The sequence below is a fragment of the Myxine glutinosa genome, chromosome 4, assembly GCF_964187855.1.
Source record: "Myxine glutinosa chromosome 4, kmMyxGlut1.1, whole genome shotgun sequence".
NCBI classification, from domain to species: Eukaryota; Metazoa; Chordata; class Myxini; order Myxiniformes; family Myxinidae; genus Myxine; species Myxine glutinosa.
Genome location: NC_136264.1, coordinates 28,017,936 through 28,037,071, shown reverse-complemented (window position 1 = coordinate 28,037,071; position 19,136 = coordinate 28,017,936). Strand labels below are relative to the sequence as shown.

The following is a 19,136-nucleotide window of genomic DNA, read 5'->3' as shown; positions in this document are numbered from 1 at the left end:
CACTAATGTCGGTAACCATGTCCAACAGGCCACAAACAAGTAACCATGTCCAACAGGCCATTAACAGGTAACAATGTCCAACAGGCCACTAACAGGTAACCATGTCCAACAGGCCACTAACAGGTAACCATGTACAGCAGGCCACTAACAGGTAACTATGGCCAACAGGCCACTAACAGGTAACCATGTCCAACAGGCCACTAACAGGTAACCATGTCCAACAGGCCACTAACAGGTAACCATGTCCAACAGGCCACTAACAGGTAACCATGTCCAGCAGGCCACTAACAGGTAACCATGTCCAATAGGCCACGAACAGGTAACCATGTCCAACAGGCCACTAACAGGTAACCATGTCCAACAGGCCACTAATGTCGGTAACCATGTCCAACAGGCCACTAACAGGTAACCATGTCCAACAGGCCACTAACAGGTAACCATGTCCAACAGGCCACTAACAGGTAACCATGTTCAACAGGCCACTAACAGGTAACCATGTCCAACAGGCCACGAACAGGTAACCATGTCCAACATGCCACTAACAGGTAACCATGTCCAACAGCCACTAACTAATGTGGATCTGTTTGGGCTGAATCGAGCTTTAAGGATGCGTTTTGGTCGCTGCTCAACGAGACCAACGTATTGGTGCCAGTTTTGGGGTGTTGAGTGTTTAACGTTACCTGGGTCGGGCTGTTGATCAATAGATGTGAATGGGGAATCAGCGGCGCTTTGGAAGTTGACGCAATTAGGATTTCCCAGACCGGGTTAAGGAGGGAATGAATTGGGAGGATGATGCTCACCTCGTTCTGTGAAGTGCAGCACACGTCAACCCCAGGATTTAAACTTTCGTGCGTTTCCTACCGTGTGCGAGGCCGTTCTTCCTCTTCCCATGGTGTCCGAGGAGGGAGGAGTGAGGGACGCACGTAGAATGGGCGGCGGTGGTTGGGGAGGGGGGGGGGAGTAGTTGACTCAAACGGGTAAAGACGAGGAGACAGAGCGGAGACGAGCGGAATCGCCATGGACACGGCACGGGGTACCCGGGTACGGCGGCCGTGCCTCTCCTCCTCGTCCCTCGCCGTGCTGTGCGTGCTGTGCGCCTCGCTCTCGCTATGCGTCACCGCCGTACCCGCGTGCACGGAACCCGCGCTGCACGAGCGTGCGTCTCGCGCCACCGTCGTGCTCACGGGCACGGTGCGCGAGCTGCGGCTGCTGGGTCGCGCGACGCCCGCATGGCAGGTCAGTGTCGATGGAACCCGCGAACCCCGTCCAAACCTGTCCGCTCGGTACCTGCCCGCCCCATGCACCTGCAAACGTTTCTCATGTTTTGTCGTTCTCTTCATAAGGACTGTACATGCCTTGTGCCGTATTCCAACCTTGCTCCAGTGCGTAAATATATTATCCTAAACTCGATCGTTAAATCCATTATTGATGAACACATTGACTACTTTTAATACTTTATAAATATCTTAGCGATAAATAAATATTTATTATGCATTCCACATTTATTCCATATTGCTCCATCTGATTCCGATATGGCAAAAAATTCAATTGCCCTGGACCTTTGAAGTCAACTTTTGAACAAAATTGTAAACTGGTTACCTGGATGGGTTAGTTATTTCATCGGAATGAGTTATTAAACAAAATTGTAAACTAGTTACCTGGATGGGTTAGTTATTTCATCGGAATGAGTTATTAAACAAAATTGTAAACTAGTTACCTGGATGGGTTAGTTATTTCATCGGAATGAGTTATTAAACAAAATTGTAAACTAGTTACCTGGATGGGTTAGTTATTTCATCGGAATGAGTTATTAAACAAAATTGTAAACTAGTGACCTGGATGGGTTAGTTATTTCATCGGAATGAGTTATTAAACAAAATTGTAAACTAGTTACCTGGATGGGTTAGTTATTTCAACGGAATGAGTTATTAAACAAAATTGTAAACTAGTTACCTGGATGGGTTAGTTATTTCATCGGAATGAGTTATTAAACAAAATTGTAAACTAGTTATCTGGATGGGTTAGTTATTTCATCGGAATGAGTTATTAAACAAAATTGTAAACTAGTTACCTGGATGGGTTAGTTATTTCAACGGAATGAGTTATTAAACAAAATTGTAAACTAGTTACCTGGATGGGTTAATTATTTCATCGGAATGAGTTATTGTTTCTTTCACTGTGTGCGAAGGGCGATGAATCTGAAAATGTAATCCAATATATGGAATAATCTATACACTACTACTACTACTACTACTACTACTACTACTACTACTACTACTTTTCCAGCCCAATATCATTCGGACCTTGTGGGATCAGCTGGAGAACGATTCACGTTCAAGACTTTCACGAACCGGCTGGACAGTCCTGACGTTTTTTTGTTGTTTTTTTTTGTATACAAGATCGAGGCTCGTGAAAGAGCTAACATTAATCACACTAAAAGCCAAACCGACACAAACCGACACATAAAACACAAATAAGGGGAGCGGTAGACAAGATTGGGAGAGAGTGGGGAAGGATACAAACACAACATTTGAGAGCAGAGACATCGAGAGAACTGTGGGAGGGAGGGGATTGAGGGGAGGTGGGAGAGGTATAAAACATATGGACACTGCAAGGACTTCCAGGAAAGAAGTTGGAATTTCGAAAAAAGTGTATCTGGGGAGAATTAGCGAGGGTAGAAAAGATCAAGGTTTTGGATGGGGAAAGATATGAGATGGTGGTGAACAGCTGTTTTAAAGACCTGGAGGGAGGAGTGGGATTGAAGGGAGTGGGCGAGTTTGTTCCAGAGGTGAGAGAAAAGGGGAATGAAAGAGTGAAGGTGAGCAGAGAGCCTAGATTTTGGCAGTTTAACCATAAGAGGGTTGCTGGCAGATCTTGTGTGACCTGTAGGAATATTTGGGGGACAGAGCACAGAGAGAGCTGGGGGAGCAAGGCCGGAGAGGAGTCGGTAGAAGACAGAAAGACCACCAACCTGCCTGCGCTGAGTGAGTGAAAGGCCCTCGGAGTTAGCTTCATCACAGGAGATTCCAATGATTCTGAAAGCTTTGGCTTCAACAGCGTGAAGCCGAGCTAGGTGTGAGGCAGGAGCACCGGCCCAGAGGGGGGAACAGTATTCCATTGAGCTGCGGATGAATGAAAGCCTTGTATGTGGTGAGGAGCTCAGGTGTGCCAAGGAAGGACTTCGCACGATGGAGATTGCCCAGTCGGCGACTGGCTTTAGAGGCCAGCTTGGAAATGTGGTTTTCCCAAGAAAGATCATGGCAGACAGTGAGACCCAAAAGCTTGAGCAACAGAGCTTCTTGGAGAGAATTGTTGAGAAAGTGGATGGGAGGGTTTTCCAGTCGGTCTTTTCGGAGAGACATAGTAAGAGTGTGAGATTTGTCAGGATTGAAAGACATGTTCCACTTGTTTGACCATTCTGTGATTTTGTCCAGGTCTGCAGAGAGTGAGGAGGCTGCAGACTGCCGATCTGAGGGATGAGGAATGGAGCGGCGGAGAGTGGAATCATCAGCAAAGAGATAGAGAGGATTTTCCAGAGAGTCAGAGAGATCATTGATGAAGACCAGAAAAAGCACAGGGCCCAGAACACTGCCTTGGGGAACTCCAGCCTGAACAGGAAGAGGAGATGAGAGAAATCCAATTAGGGCCACACGTTGCCTATGACCAGAGAGGAAGTCCGCAAGCCAAGCGTGGAGATTTCCATGGATACCATAGGAGGAGAGTTTGGTGAGCAGAGCTGGGTGCTAGACCGTATCGAAGGCACGTGATATGTCGAGGGAGACAGCTCTGATTTCCTGTTTGGCATTGAGGACCTCCATCCATTGTTGAGACAGCAGAAGCAACATGTCCAGAGTAGAATGACCTGGTCTGAATCCAAATTGATGATCGGAGATCAAGCCATTAGAGAAGAGGAAGAATTTGATATCTGAAGCAATGATGGATTCCATGACTTTGCTGATAATAATTGGGAGCAGTCTGATTGGTCTGTAGTTGCAAGGATCTGTTTTTGCACCTTTTTGTGTAAAGCGGTAATGTTTGCTGATTTCCAAGATGCTCGCAGATGACCTTGAGCAAAAGAGAGGGTGAAAAGAACAGAGAGAGGGTGAGATAAAGCGGCAGAGCAGGATTTTAGGAACCGTGGGCTGATGCTGTCTGGTCCAGTTGCAGAAGTTGCAGAAGGACACAGAGTCTAGGAGCAGTTGGGTTCGACTGGCTAAGGTGGGAACAGAGAGAGATGGGTTTGGGACACAATATTTTGAGGCAAACACAGAGTTGAGGCATTCGGCTTTGTCACATGCGGTGTCAACTGTGTACCCATTTGAGGTGAGGGAGGGGATGGAGGGGGAACAAACACCAGAAACGGATTTGACCAGACGCCACCAGGATTTGGAGGAAGGAGACAGGTTTGAGAGTTCATTCTTGAGTGTGGAGAGATAGTGAGTGCTTCCTGGCACTCCTGAGGGTAGACACACACTTGTTCCGAGCTTGGTGGAAGGAACTGAGATTGCCTTCAGTTGGATTTGCCTTCCAAGAGGAAAAGGCAAGTTGGTTCAGGGCAACTGCCTCACCACAAGATTCAGTGTACCATGGACGGGAGGAAGGGTAAGACAACTGAAGATGAGATGGGATAAATCTGTGCATGAGAGAGAGCAGTTTGCTTTGGAAGAATTCCCAGGAAGAATTGATGTCACAGACAGTAGAGATGGGAGACCAGTACAGTAGAGAGACGTTCGACTGAAAGTGATTTGCGCAGGAATTTGTCATTTTTTTACGATGCTGGTGATACCTCGCCTACTCTTCACGAAAGACAGAGCAACCTTTAACGTCCACCAACGAGCAGCAGCCTCCTCACTCTCTGCAGACCTGGACAAAATCACAGACTGGGCAAACAAATGGAACATGCCTTTCAATCCTGACAAATCTCACACTCTTACGATGTCTCTCCGAAAAGACCGACTGGACAACCCTCCCATCCACTTTCTGAATAATCCTCTCCAAGAAGTTCTGTCACTCAATCTTTTGGGTCTCACTATCTGCCATGATCTTTCCTGGGAAAACCACATTTCAAATCTGGCCTCCAAAGCCAGTCGCCGACTGGGCATCCTCCGTCGTGCGAAGTCCTTCCTTGGTACACCTGAGCTCCTCACCACTTACAAAGCTTTCATCCGCAGCTCTATGGAATACTGCTCTCCCCTCTGGTCTGGTGCTCCTGCCTCACACCTAGCTCGTCTTCACGCTGTTGAAACCAAAGCGTTCAGAATCATTGGAATCTCCCGCGATGAAGCTAACTCCAAGGGCCTTTCACTCACTCACCGCAGGCAGGTTGGTGGTCTTTCCGTCTTCTACCGACTCCTCTCTGGCCTTGCCCCCCCAGCTCTCTCTGGGCTCTGTCCCCCAAATATTCCTACAGGTCGCACAAGATCTGCCTGCAACCCTCTTATGGTTAAACTGCCAAAATCAAGACTTTCTGCTCACCTTCACTCCTTCATTCCTCTTTTCTCCCGCCTCTGGAACAAACTCCGTCACTCTCTTCAATCCCACTCCACCCTCCAGGTCTTTAAAACAGCTGTTCACCACCATCTCTTATCTTCCCCCATCCAAAACCTTGATGTTTTCTACCCCCGCTAATTTCGGTCCCCTTGTGTTTCATAACTCTCCCCCCCCCCCCCCCCTTCCCACGCCTCCTCCCCCCAAGCCCTCTCCCTCCCACACTTCTCCCTGCTCTCAAATGTTGTGTTTGTGTGCTTCCCCTTCTCTCCCCATCTTGTCTTCCGCTCCCTCTTTTTATATATTTTGTTTGTCTGGTTGATTTGTTTGTGAAATAAATGTTAGCTCTTTCACGAGCCTCGATTCAGTATACAAAAAAAAAGAAAAAAAAAGTGCTGGCAGAGGGGTCTTCTTGAGAAACAAGGACATGGGCCAGGTCTCCGAGCTGCAAACTTGATTGTTGGTGATGACATAAAATGCCGTAATATTTTGTCCAAGTACTGCTAAACGGAAGGGGTTTGAAAGTTCCAAAAATGTGATTTGTGTTCAACAGTTTTCAAGTATGTAATTCATTTGAAATAAAATAAAGATTTTAAAGGTCATAAAAATAAGACTAATAATCTAGCAACGCCGTCGCTGAGCTTGTTTGATCCTTTAGTTTGATGACCTGGGTGGGGATACCAGATATCAGTTAGTAAATAATGTAAGTATTAAAAAAATTTTTCATCAATTCCACATTCCTCTGCCACCTTCAGTCGAACGTCATGCATTGACAGCAGGTTCGTGAAGTACTTGGACACAAAACGTACCCAGTCTCAATGTTGCTATATCCAGTCAATGGTGAAACTGCAAATGGGGAATCCGCGAATGTCACGGCCGGAAACCCTTACGTCATTTCCTCATGCCGCTTTAAATTCAATATCTCTATATTTTCATTCCAAACAGCATCATTCATCATTCGAATCACAAATTAATACAATGATGTTGATATATCAAAATATAATGCTAAATCACGATTGTATTGAGATATTATCAAACCAGCGAACCATCGTCATCTGTTCACTTCCGGATTTGGGAGCAAGGTCCGTGTCGATCATATTTCAAACTCGTAATTGTATTGAGGAATTTCTGAAACTTCCTACCTACCTTACGACACCTGCTGGGACCCCAAAACGTTCCACAGAAGGTTATTATATTTCCTTTTAGTAAAATATGCAACTGTAATTGTTACTAAATGCTGTCTCCCTGTCATGTGACCCGATCCTCAGCTCTGATTGGTGTACGTTTGTGAGGGACATACATACATACATACATACATACATACATACATACATACATACACCGCTGTAAAAAATCAATTCCAGAACTTCACTTCTGTCTTTTACACCACCTTATCTAATACGTTACATTAGTTATTCGTAGCTGTTGTTTGTGTCCTTTATACTGTCACGGAAAAAAGATAGTTTCCGCTTTGGAATGACTTTCAATTTCGTTTTACCTCTCTGTGCACGCATGATCGGAAACAAATTCAGAGCCAAAGTACTGCTAAACTACAGGTTCGTTTTCCGATCCGTGTTCAAAATATAACACTCAATTGAAATTAAGTTGTTCCTCAATCATAAACATGTTTGTAGACAGACAGACAAACAGACAGACCCAGATATGAACCGTCATCCCGGTGTTTCACATGTCGGGTGATAGACACATTGATGTGTGCGCCATCTATCGTAAGAACATTAAGCCAGATGCCCCATCTGCCAGCACTGGTCATTGGTGGACATTAAAGATCCCATGGTGTCTTTCCCGAAGAGTAAGTGAATTATCCCCAGCACCCTGAACAACTTACAAATTCCTGGCCAAATCAGCTTCAGCCACACGTCAGGCCTGGCCAGGTGGGTTGTGAATGACTTGACCCAAAAAAGTTTCCTGTCCGACTGCACAAGAAGATGGGAAAAATTGGGATAATTAAGGTAATAGTAGTAGGTAGTAGTCGTAGGAGTAGTCGTAGTACTAGCAGATCTTTTGATAGATTTTTTTAAAATCTTAGCTGTCTCAACCTTGTCCATTTTCTATCTCGTATTCAGACAAATGCAGTCATTCAATGCTTCTATAGGAGTCTTAGATTGCTTGTTTTTCCAATACAGTAGTTCTCATAATGGCGTCATGTTTCAAACACCTGTGATTACAAACAAATGAGAGCTCGGTACTCTGCGTTCCTCCAGCGAACACCGATGCCATGGAGAAAAACGAAGAATATTTCGTCCTTCCTGAAGCACTTCTGTCAAAATGTCCTCTGTGACTCACAACATCGCCGCTTATGCCATTGAGAAAGCTCGATTTGCTTACGATATCGCAACATGGCCTGAAACACCTTCTTTTTTCTTTTTTTTTGTATACAAGATCGAGGCTCGTGTAAGAGCTAACAATCACAAAAACACAAACTGACACATAAAACATAAGATAAAGGGAGCAGAAGACAAGATGGGGAGGAGAGGGAAGCACACAAGCACAACAGCAGAGAGCAGGGACATCGGAAGATCTGTGGGAGGGAGAGGGCTTGGGGGAAGGGGGCACAGGAAGGGGGGCTTTCTTCAATGTCACGAATATCTCATACAGCCCATACCTAGCCACCTCTATACGGAGAAATGAGGGTGTTTAAGTAACTGGAAGCACAACAGTTTTGATGCTGTGGATGGGTTAGGGTTATGGTTAGGGTTATGGTTATGGTTAGGGTTAGGGTTAGGGTTAGGGTTAGGGTTAGGGTTATGGTTAGGGTTAGGGTTATGGTTAGGGTTAGAGTTATGGTTAGGGTTATGGTTAGGGTTAGGGTTAGGGTTAGGGTTATGGTTAGGGTTAGGGTTAGGGTTAAGGTTTGCAGTGTGTTTCTCATGGTGCTCAGATCTCTTTTCATGTTGAACTCGCTTTTCCATTCCCAGAGCTGAGTAAACTGATCCACGGACTTTATCGTTCCCCGGATGGCTCAGGGAAAATGATCCATTCACATTTCAGCCAGACTAAAGTTTTGATTTCATGAAGCTGCCTTGAGTTTGGACTAGGCCCCCAGATGTCCCATGAACCATGAGATGTACCATATTCTTTACGGACGGAGCGTTGGTGCTACCGAAGCAGTTCCTCAGGGCACCTGCAATAACCCGATTACTCTTAGCGAAGGACATCGTGGGATCTTAAAGTCCACCTACAGCCCTCCATGACCCATATTTGATAGTGTAAAATACAAATTAACTGTGGTTGGTCCACTGTAAGGTTGAAAATGATCTTCAACCAACAGAACTCTACTAAAAATGCTGATACTTATCACTCCAGACTAGAAAGGCCTTGCTTGATATACAATTCAAAACGTTGACTCACAAATGGATGTCAATTGTTATATTTACATGAACAAATGTTCTTCTTTCTTCCTGTTTCCCCGCCCCCCCCCCCCCCCCTCAACGATGCTCACGTGCTCAGGTGCAAGTCTGGCGTGTCATGAAGGGCATTGAAGTGCTGGGGGTGGACAACCCTTTGGATAAGACCTCCTCGGTGCTTATTCACAGTACACCAAGCAGCGCACAGATCTGTGACGCTGAAGCCCATGTGGGTGACACAAGGATTTTTTTCCTCGAGTTCGACCCAACAAGTACCCTGCAGTTGTCTTCGAGCCTTGTGCGGATATCTCTCAGGAACCTGCAAAATGTGGACAACGCCATTGTGGGTGAGTGCCAATTTCACAGAGTTGCTCTGTATGGAAGTCCTGATGATGCAAATGGGACAGATGATTATCAGCCTTTTTTTGGTTAACACGTATGTTTGTATTTGGCTACATGTATGTACAGTGTACACTCACTCAACTCTGAGCTGTTAGCCTCGGTTCGAACGTCGACCCGGTTATATCTGGTGTTTTGCAGGCAGGTGAATCGTCAATGTGTGTGCCGTCCCTCGGATGTGTGTATGTATGTCCTATGTTTGTGCAGGGTGTGTGTTTGGTGGTGTCCTTTGCGAAGAGTCATCGAGTTATCGCCGGCACCCTGGGATAAATTGTAAATTCCTGCCACCGTTTGACTGCCGGGGCGGCAATGGCAAACCACCCAGCATAAGACGTACCAGGAAACTGCTTCGGCAGCACCGACTCTCTTTAAAGAGTGTGGTTCATCATCTCTTCTCAACATTCACTCTTCTCAACCAGTCACTTTCATCCTTCCTCAACACATGACCAAACCATCTCAACCTGTTTCTCTTCACAGCATCCATCACAGGTTCTATCCCCACTGTTGTATAATTTTTTTGTTGTTGTTGTTGTTTAAAATGTAAAAGATTATATTAAAAAACAATAAAATGTATTTTAAAAAATTAATTTTTTTTACTTTATTTACAATTATTTTTAAAATTTAAAATTTATTTTATATTAAATTTATTTAATGTATTTAATTTTATTTTATTTATTTAATTTACAATTATTTATTTAGATTTATTGAAATTTTTTAAAATTATTACTCCCGCTCGGGAGTAATGCATTCGATCGTGTCCGTCAGTGTGTGTATTCGTGTGTTTGTGAACAAGATTGTATCTGGAAAAGTTCTGAACGGATTTGGATGAAAGTTGGTGGGATGATTGCCCTTGGGATAAGGAAGAATTGATTAGTTTTTGGTAAAGCTCAGGATATTATTCCGGCTCCAGGAATCTTTTGAAGGATTTTTTACCATTGGAAGATAGGGCTCATTTTTTTTTAACATTATCTTCTATATATTCTATATTTAACATTGTGATATGAAAATAGTTTTCATATTTGTTGTAAATGTAGTTTAAACTCGTGGTTATGCGTTAGAGCGGTGTATTTTGTTAGCAGCGTCGTCTTCAATGTTCATTTTTTTCTTTCTAATAAAGACATATTCTGTCATTTTAAAACCACCAAAGTGTGTATTAGGTTTCCCCGTTTCATAAAATGTATCGTTTGATACGTATAATGCTTTAAAACATTTTTTTTTTTTTTTTTTTTTTAAACCTCAGAAGAGATAATTTACCTCAGTGAATGTCAATCGCGGTGTCAGTATTTGATTAACTTATAAAGACTTAGGTGACTTATAAGTGTGACCAGCATGTGCACGGGATTCTTCCCAGAAGAATGAGTGGTCGCATTAGCTTGTACGACTTAAAATGAGCGAGTTTTGTTTTGACGTTTGGGCCAGTTTTACATGTTGTATCCCTAAGGAATGAACCGAACGTTTTCCGGGCTTACAATTTTATTTGAAGTCACACAGGCCTCAAAATACACTCACTTATATAGAATTGAACGCTGAATCCGAAAATGTAAGTGAAATTGCCTTGTTTTTTTTTTTTAACATTAACTTCTATATATTCTATATACAGTATATATCTCTATATATAAGTCTGTGTGTGTGTGTGTGTGTGTGTGTGTGTGTGTGTGTGTGTGTGTGTGTGTGTGTCTGTCTGGATGTCCGCTTATAACTCAAGAACTACACATCGGAGAAAAGTTTTAGACACAGATTCGGAATCAGCATAAAATCTCGGTGGTTTTAGGCTACGTTCTATTTTAATATCAATGGTTTAAAAAAACCGCACCAGCTGCAATTCCATGGTGTAGTTTGTGGCGGCGTAGACGTTTGGGGTGTATTGCAATGGTTTGTCGGGTTTGGCTGTGGGTCCAGAATAGCTCCCATTTCCTTATGTTCTTCCACTTTTATTTTGATTCTTCTGTTACAACGCCTTCCTTATCTACCTTATATCCCCCCGACGAGGCCTCTACATAATTTAATGCGGCAGAATTTCGTGCATTTTGAGTGAAAGAAGTGAGACGAAGTTGTAGGAGGAAGAAGAGGCGCGGTCACTGTGGAGGCCTCGATCGTGAGTGGAAATGGCGGGAATTGCGTTTGTATCGCAAAGTAAAGGATCTGCATTCATTTCTGAACTTGCATTGGTGGATTGTTATACATCTGCATTATTTTTCATTAAAAAACTTTATGTTGAACTTGAAGGCTCCAAGCACGGACTATATATATAGTCCTCATTGAGGTAAAAATAAAAGTAAAAAGCCTGCTATCGCTTGCCAAGCTAGCCGTTCCCCCCTCCCCCTCCCCCTCCACTCCCCCTCCCCTCCCCCCTCCCCCTCACCCCCCTCCCCCCTCCCCCCTCCCTCCCCTCCCCCTCCCCCCTCCCTCCCCTCCCCCTCCCCCCTCCCTCCCCTCCCACTCCACTCCCCCTCCCCTCCCCCCTCCCCCCTCCCCCCTCACCCCTCCCCTCCCCCCTCCCCCTCCCACTCCCCTCCCCCCTCCCCCCTCACCTCCCCCCTCACCTCCCCCCTCTCCTCCTCCCCCTCCCTCCTCTTCTCCCCTCTCCTCCTCCCCCTCCCTCCTCTTCTCCCCTCCCCACCCTCTCCTCCCCTCCCCCCCATTCCCCTCCCCTCCCCCCCCATTCCCCTCCCCTCCCCTTCCTCCTCCCCTCCCTTCCCCCGCCCGGCAATGCCGGGTACTTCCCATGGCCAGCTGTACGTGGGCTGCTCGAGGGTTGGAAAACCAAGCAATCTTTATGTCTTGGCACCAAGTAAGAAAACCAGAAATGTTGTATACCAAGAGGTTTTGAGAAATTGAAAATTGACAAAACGTCATGTAGGAAATGTACTGTGATATTGCTCTAAAATATACATGTTCTTTTCATCATATATTTGTATTATTCTTATTCAACCCGGGCGAAGCCGGGTACCTCAGCTAGTATATATATATGCAGTGTCTGTCTTGTGTTGTCTTGTCTTGTGTTGTCACTGAACTACTCCCTCAAACTTTTGTGAAATCGTACTATTCGAACTTGACCCATGGCGGGAGTATGCGCTCTACTGAGTGGCGTTCTAGTTTTATATTATTATTACAAAAAAAAAATATTAAAAAGGAAAAAAAAGTGTTTAATTTTAAAATTTAAACATTTTATTGTTGTTAAAAAATGTTGTATTTAAAAAAAATGTTGTAAATAAAAATTTTCGGACCACTTGTATTAAAATTGATGCTCAACTTATTTGAGACATCAGCTTGAGTAAGTACGATGCAGGATTGTATTATGATATATATTTTAAAAGAGGATGGATGAAATATGTTCGTACAATGGCATAAAGGTTGTGTACGCTCTGTACGCTTGTGGCATTGCAAGCGCAGGGCCTCTGATGACTGGAGTGACCACAATGCTTTGTGCCATTGATGACTGATGACTCGAGGGCAGCATTTTTCTGTTGGATAGAGATTATTTAGTGTCAATAATGGTACCCTCGAGCGAGCTGTCTCATGTTATCACAGCTGTTAACCAGTTAGGTCTTGCTGTGTCAAAAATGAGCTTTAGACCCCACCCACCATCACCTCCCCAAACCCCCAATCTCCCCCGCATCTCCACTGACCGTTACTTTCATAGTATAAATAAATACATTTCAGTATCAACGCAAAGGTAACAATAATCCTGATCCAGCATAACCCTTCCAGAAATTCTCAAGAAATCTGATGAGAATGTTGTCAGATTTATGTCGGTTATATACAACCAGTGAACCAATATATATAAGAAAATTTCAGGAGGAAATATCCATCACTCTCAGCCGTGCTCACCAATATAGGAGCAACATCCGTAAGCACTTGGAAAGTCAAAGAACTGACACACAAACCAGCATGAACCGAATTTGAAAAATGCTTCCCGGAGTGAGAAATTCCCTGAAAAATAAATTTCAAATCGATCGAGTTTTATTCAACTGATAAAAGGTTTCTTGGAGTTCCATTTGTTATACACTGAGGGAAGTCCCACGAAAAGGTTTATGACATGAAATACTTTCGGCATTTACTGTAAAAGTTGGTGTTTAGTAAATAAATAAATAAATAAATAAACAGTATTGTAAATAAATGTGATATTTTTGCACAATCGGACGTGTTATCGTGTCCACCGATATCTGATGCTGTGGAGGAAACCAGGTGACCTAAAGTCATGTTATGAAGCAGGTCCCATTTCCTCTGCACAAAGCCATTGGTTTGATTGGGGACTCCGTATGTTTCCTTCCAATCATTTGCCAGGAATGTCACGGTAAACTGCAGCTGATTACGGGGAAATGCCAGCAGGCTGCGAGCCTCAGAAGCTGCTGGAATAATAAATAGCCATGTAAGTAGAGAAATAAATAAACAAACAAACAACGAAACAAAAAAATAAACAAGAATGGCACTCGGTGGAGCACATATACCTCCGTCTGCCTGAACGGTTTACGTGTTGTATCCACGGATTGGCTCGATCTGGATCCGGACATGAACCAAAATCGAATTGGCTTATTCTTGTCACTTACCAAACTCATCCACCAAGTTTTGTCATAAATGTTTTGAGATATCGTGCTATGCATCGTTTTAGGCCCTATCTCCTCTCCAATCTCCTCTCCTCTCCAAGATCCTCTCCAAGAAGTTCTGTCACTCAAGCTTTTGGGTCTCACTATCTGCCATGATCTTTCCTGGGAAAACCACATTTCAAATCTGGCCTCCAAAGCCAGTCGCCGACTGGGCATCCTCCGTCGTGCGAAGTCCTTCCTTGGCACACCTGAGCTCCTCACCACATACAAGGCTTTCATCCGCAGCTCAATGGAATACTGCTCTCCCCTCTGGGCTGGTGCTCCTGCCTCACACCTAGCTCGTCTTCACGCTGTTGAAACCAAAGCATTCAGAATCATTGGAATCTCCCGCGATGAAGCTAACTCCAAGGGCCTCTCACTCACTCACCGCAGGCAGGTTGGTGGTCTTTGTGTCTTCTACCGACTCCTCTCTGGCCTTGCCCCCCCAGCTCTCTCTGGGCTCTGTCCCGCAAATATTCCTACAGGTCGCACAAGATCTGCCTGCAACCCTCTTATGGTCAAACTGCCAAAATCAAGACTCTCTGCTCACCTTCACTCCTTCATTCCTCTTTTCTCCCGCCTCTGGAACAAACTCCCTCACTCTCTTCAATCCCACTCCACCCTCCAGGTCTTTAAAACTGCTGTTCACCACCATCTCTTATCTTCCCCCATCCAAAACCTTGATCTTTTCTACCCCCGCTAATTTCACCCCAATTCCACTTTTTTGAAATACCAACTTCTGTCCTGGAAGTCCTTGGTGTCCTTGTGTTTTATACTTCTCCCTCCACCCCCCCCCCCCCCTTCCCACGCCTCCTCCCCCCAAGCCCTCTCCATTCCACACATCTCCCTGCTCTCAAATGTTGTGTTTGTGTGCTTCCCCTTCTCTCCCCATCTTGTTTTCCGCTCCCTCTTTTTGTGTGTTTTGTTTGTCTGGTTGATTTGTTTGTGAAGTAAATGTTAGCTCTTTCACGAGCCTCGATTCAGTATACAAAAAAACAAACAAAAACAAAAACAAAAAAAATCTCTCAATTGTGAAGAATCACTTTAAAAAAATTAAATTCTAATATTTGGATCCGGATCTGGATCTTTACCAAAATCTAATCATTTTGTCCTTGTTACACACTGAACCTGTCCACCAAGTTTCCTCTGAATCCGTCCGTAACTTTTTGAGATATCGTGTTATATATCGTTTTTTTGGCCTTATCTCTTAATGGTGAACAATCAGTTAAAAAAATGTAATAACTCTCGTAACCGAATCCATATTCAGATCTTACCCCAGAATTAAATCAATTCGTCGTTGTTACGCACCCAACCTGTCCACCAATTTTCGTTCAAATCCGTCTATAACTCTCCGTCTTGTTCAAATCCGTCGTTAAAATCTGTCTTGAGACTTGAAAATTTTTGAATACACTCCTGAATTCAATAAAAGATTTTCCCACAAAACCTTGAAATATGTACCTACATCCTGTAAATATTTTGTTTGATTTTGTTTCTTAGCAACCGAATTACAGGGGTTCAAAACCGGGAATAGATCAATGGCCCACCCTGTGTAAACAGCAGGGACGGTTGATGAAGGTCGGTAAAGCAACCGGTAGTTTTTCTAGTACGAACTGTACATTGGTCAATGTAAACACGATAGTGTGGACAAGCTTTTTTGCATCATGCTTTTTTTTTTGCATCAGCATGCATCAGCTTTTTCGTATACAAAGTCGAGGCTCATGGAAGAGCTGTGACATAGAGTCAATGTTTTATTTTTCATACCAAATCTCGGTTCATGGAAATAGTGAGGTGACGGTGTATAAAGACAACATATTGAGAGTGGGGCATTGCAGACACAGTTGGACAGAAAAAGCAAGAGAATGTACGGACAGGAAAAAGGAGAGGAACGAGGACACAATAACCTGTAAGTATCTTAATAAAGTTGGGTTAGTTTAGTTAAATGGGGGTAGAGAAGATTGTGGGTATAAATGGATGGATGGCATGTATCCATTGTTTTGACAAGGAAGCAGATCTTTTGGTGCTTGGTGAAAGTTTCCTTTGTTTAATGCACACTGACATCTCATTATCCAGGAACGTGCTTATCTTGGCCACCTTTCAATCAATTCAATGCATATTCCCTTTCTTATCAGTTACGTTAATAACTAATCACAGAATTGAACTTGCTTACACTTACATATCACTCGCCTCTAAGCCATCTAGCCTGGGTTCGAATTCCGACCCAGCTACAAACTGTCATTCTGGTGTTTCACAGGAATCGATGTGCTTGCTGTCACTTGGATAGACATTAACCTGGGCGACACTTCAGCTGGCATTAATTACCCTGCGCTCGCGGAGCGAAAACAGGGTTAGGCATTCGGTTGCGTACGTGTGGTGTACATACGCGCGTGCGTGTCTGCATTTTTAGAATTCATTTTCTCGGCAACCGTTTGTCCGATTGACACGAAATTTCGACCATAGGAGCGCCTCCTCCAGTAGAATTTTTTACGTTAATTATGACGTCATAGGTCACATGGTAAGGCGCCATCTTGGAAAAATCGAAAAACGTTGCACCTCTATATCTCCAAATCTGCACAATGGAAAAAATGTAAACGTGACTCATTGTAAAGAACTCCGCATGGGGAACTAGAACAGCACTCAGTAGAGAGCATACGTCCGCCAGGTGAACAGTTTACATTTTGTATCATAGAGTAGACCAGAAAATCACAATACAGAATCACATTTAATCAAAATCATCCGTCCACAACTTTTTGAGATATCCTACTTTGTATCGTTTTTGGCCCTTTATCTCCCAATGGTGAAGAATCATTTAAAACTTATACTATCCGGATCCGGATCCGGATATTCACCAAAATCGAATCGATTCTTCCTTGTCACACACACAACCGATCCACCAAGTTTCGTCCAAATCCGTCCATAACTTTTTGAGATATCCTGCTATGTATCGTTTTTGGCCCTGTCTCTCAATGGTGAAGAATCACTTAAGAAATTAAATAATTCTCATATCCGAATCCATATTCAGATCTTCACCAAAATGTGATGCGAGAATGCGAGATATTGCTGAGCCTGGCCAAAATTCCAAATTCCTGCTCTAACTTACAGGATGTACACGTTAATTTACTTTCATATGCAGCCTGTGGCTCCAGTTTCATCATTACTGGGAGTGCATATTTGCTGCTGATGCAGCTGATGCAGTGCCCCTTGTAGGTTCGAGCAGGAATTTGGAACATGTTCAGGCTGCCGGCAAAAGCTTGCCTACTCTTCCTGAAGGACATCGTGGGATCTTTAACGTCCATCGACAAAACGCCAGAAGACGGGGCGCCCAGGTTAACGTCCATCCGACAGACGGCGCACACACATTGATGAATCACCCTGCCTGGGAAATTTTAGCAGGAATTTGTAATTTGTTCACGGTGCCCACGATTACTCCCCCTCCTCTTCGTGAAAGACACTGCGGTATCTTTGACATCAGCCAGCTAATTCTAGCAGATGGGTCACCGTCGAGGGACGAAGCTGGACACACAGCTGGACACACGAAGACAATGGACACAGGACACGCATATTTATGCCTGGGACGGGAATTCAAACCCAGGCTAGACGGCTCAGAGGAGAGCGTGCATACATCTAGGCCTATGGCTTAGGTTATCCCGCTAGCCTTGCAGGGTGCTCCAGCTCCCAGCAATGATTTAACCAGCAGCCATGGGCTGCATACGCAATGAATGAACGGCCCTCTAAATGCTGAGCATAAGTGAAAAAGCAGCTCATAGCATTTTTCAAATCTTCGGTGTGGCTCAGCCGGGCCAGAATTCAACCGCTGACATACCAGACTCGGAGCAGAGGCTCTAACCACAATACCACCGAGAATGGTGTGGAGGTGCGCACAATGATCTTTTGAGCTGTCTGATCTGGGTTCAACCCGACTGTAAACTGTTGGATTGCTGCTTCACAGACAGGATGTCCCAAAGCAAAGCGCAACATGGGGTTCAGGTCGGCGGTTAATGATGACTGGTGCAGGGTCAGAGTCTACAACTGCCAACCTATCAGACTCGGAGCTCTAACTCGAATGCAAGTGACGTCGGAAGGAAGTAGGAGTATGTGGAATGGGGAGAGGAGAGGAAGGGTCTTGAGGAACAGGTGAAAATGGCCATTTATACCTATTGGATACACCTATTGAACCCCTTTCCAACCCACCAATTTTATTTTCTGTCCTTATAATGCCGTCAAATAATTATATATTGAAATGACAATATATATATTTAGTGCAAACATGAAATTTATAATGTACTTGGTTATTTCTGTAAATTTAATAATTTTGGCACCAACAGCTGAATCACAACTTCCATTTCTCTTACACTACTCACAATAAGTGAGGGATATCGGCGGGTTCTTCGGTGTGGTTGATTTTGTGTATTAATTATGTTGAAAAAAGTTGTTGGTCCTAATTCTATGGTTATTAATGAGTGTGAAAAAACACAGCATTCTTGATTTCAATACCCGAACCCCTAAAAAAAAACAAAAAAAACTCACTCCCACAATATCCCGAACTTATTGTGGGTAGTGTAAATTATGGACCAGTCGTGCAAAAGAATTGTCGACCAGAAACAAAGGGCCTAGTTGTTGGCAATGCCGGATAGTTTTGGCTTTTCTTCACAAACCCACCAAATGTGTTTTATACCTCCCACCCCCCGCCCCCCCTCCACCTTCCTGCGCCTCCTCCCCCCAAGCCCTCTCCCTCCCACAGATCTCCCGATGTCCCTGTTCTCTGCTGTTGTACTTGTGTGCTTCCCTCTCCCTCCCCATCTTGTCTCCCGCTCCCTTTATTGTACGTTTTGTGTGTCCGTTTGTCCTTTTTGTGATTAATGTTAGCTCTTACATGAGCCTCGATCTTGTATACAAAAAAAAAACAAAAAAAAAACGACAAATAATAACTAAATGGCCACACACGATGGATACAGCACGGCCCACAATCTTTAATGTCCACTGCAACCTAAGTCCACATCGGACTTATTCAGGCTACGTGCCCCGATCTGGACAGAGTGGTGCCAATCGTACCCACACTTGGGTATCCGTGCCATGCCTAACCCCCCGAGCGTTCTCATTTATGATTTTGTTTGCGGTTCTGTCCGTCAGAGCACGTATAAATGGAGCTTGGTCATCCATTAGCCTTGCCAACAATGAAGAGGTTTCATTCATTTCTGTTCAGTTATTTCAGTACTGGAAAACAGCTTACCGGTACATCCAGAAATAGAAGTACAGGTAACTGCATTATTGGGCAATCGCTTCTGACAATTACAGTGATGGT

At 44.2% G+C, this 19,136-nt stretch overlaps 1 protein-coding gene across 1 annotated transcript in view; it reads left to right on the top strand.

Annotated features, from left to right (window-relative positions):
• Positions 1 to 785: 785 nt before the first annotated feature.
• Positions 786 to 19,136, top strand: part of LOC137424534 (agrin) — a 193,641-nt gene continuing 175,290 nt past the window's right edge. Inside the window, exons 1-2 of the mRNA XM_078775570.1 lie at positions 786 to 1,236; positions 8,956 to 9,199. Coding sequence (XP_078631696.1) covers positions 1,018 to 1,236; positions 8,956 to 9,199 — 463 coding nt within the window. The 5' untranslated portion in view covers positions 786 to 1,017. The remainder of the gene's footprint in view (positions 1,237 to 8,955; positions 9,200 to 19,136) is intronic.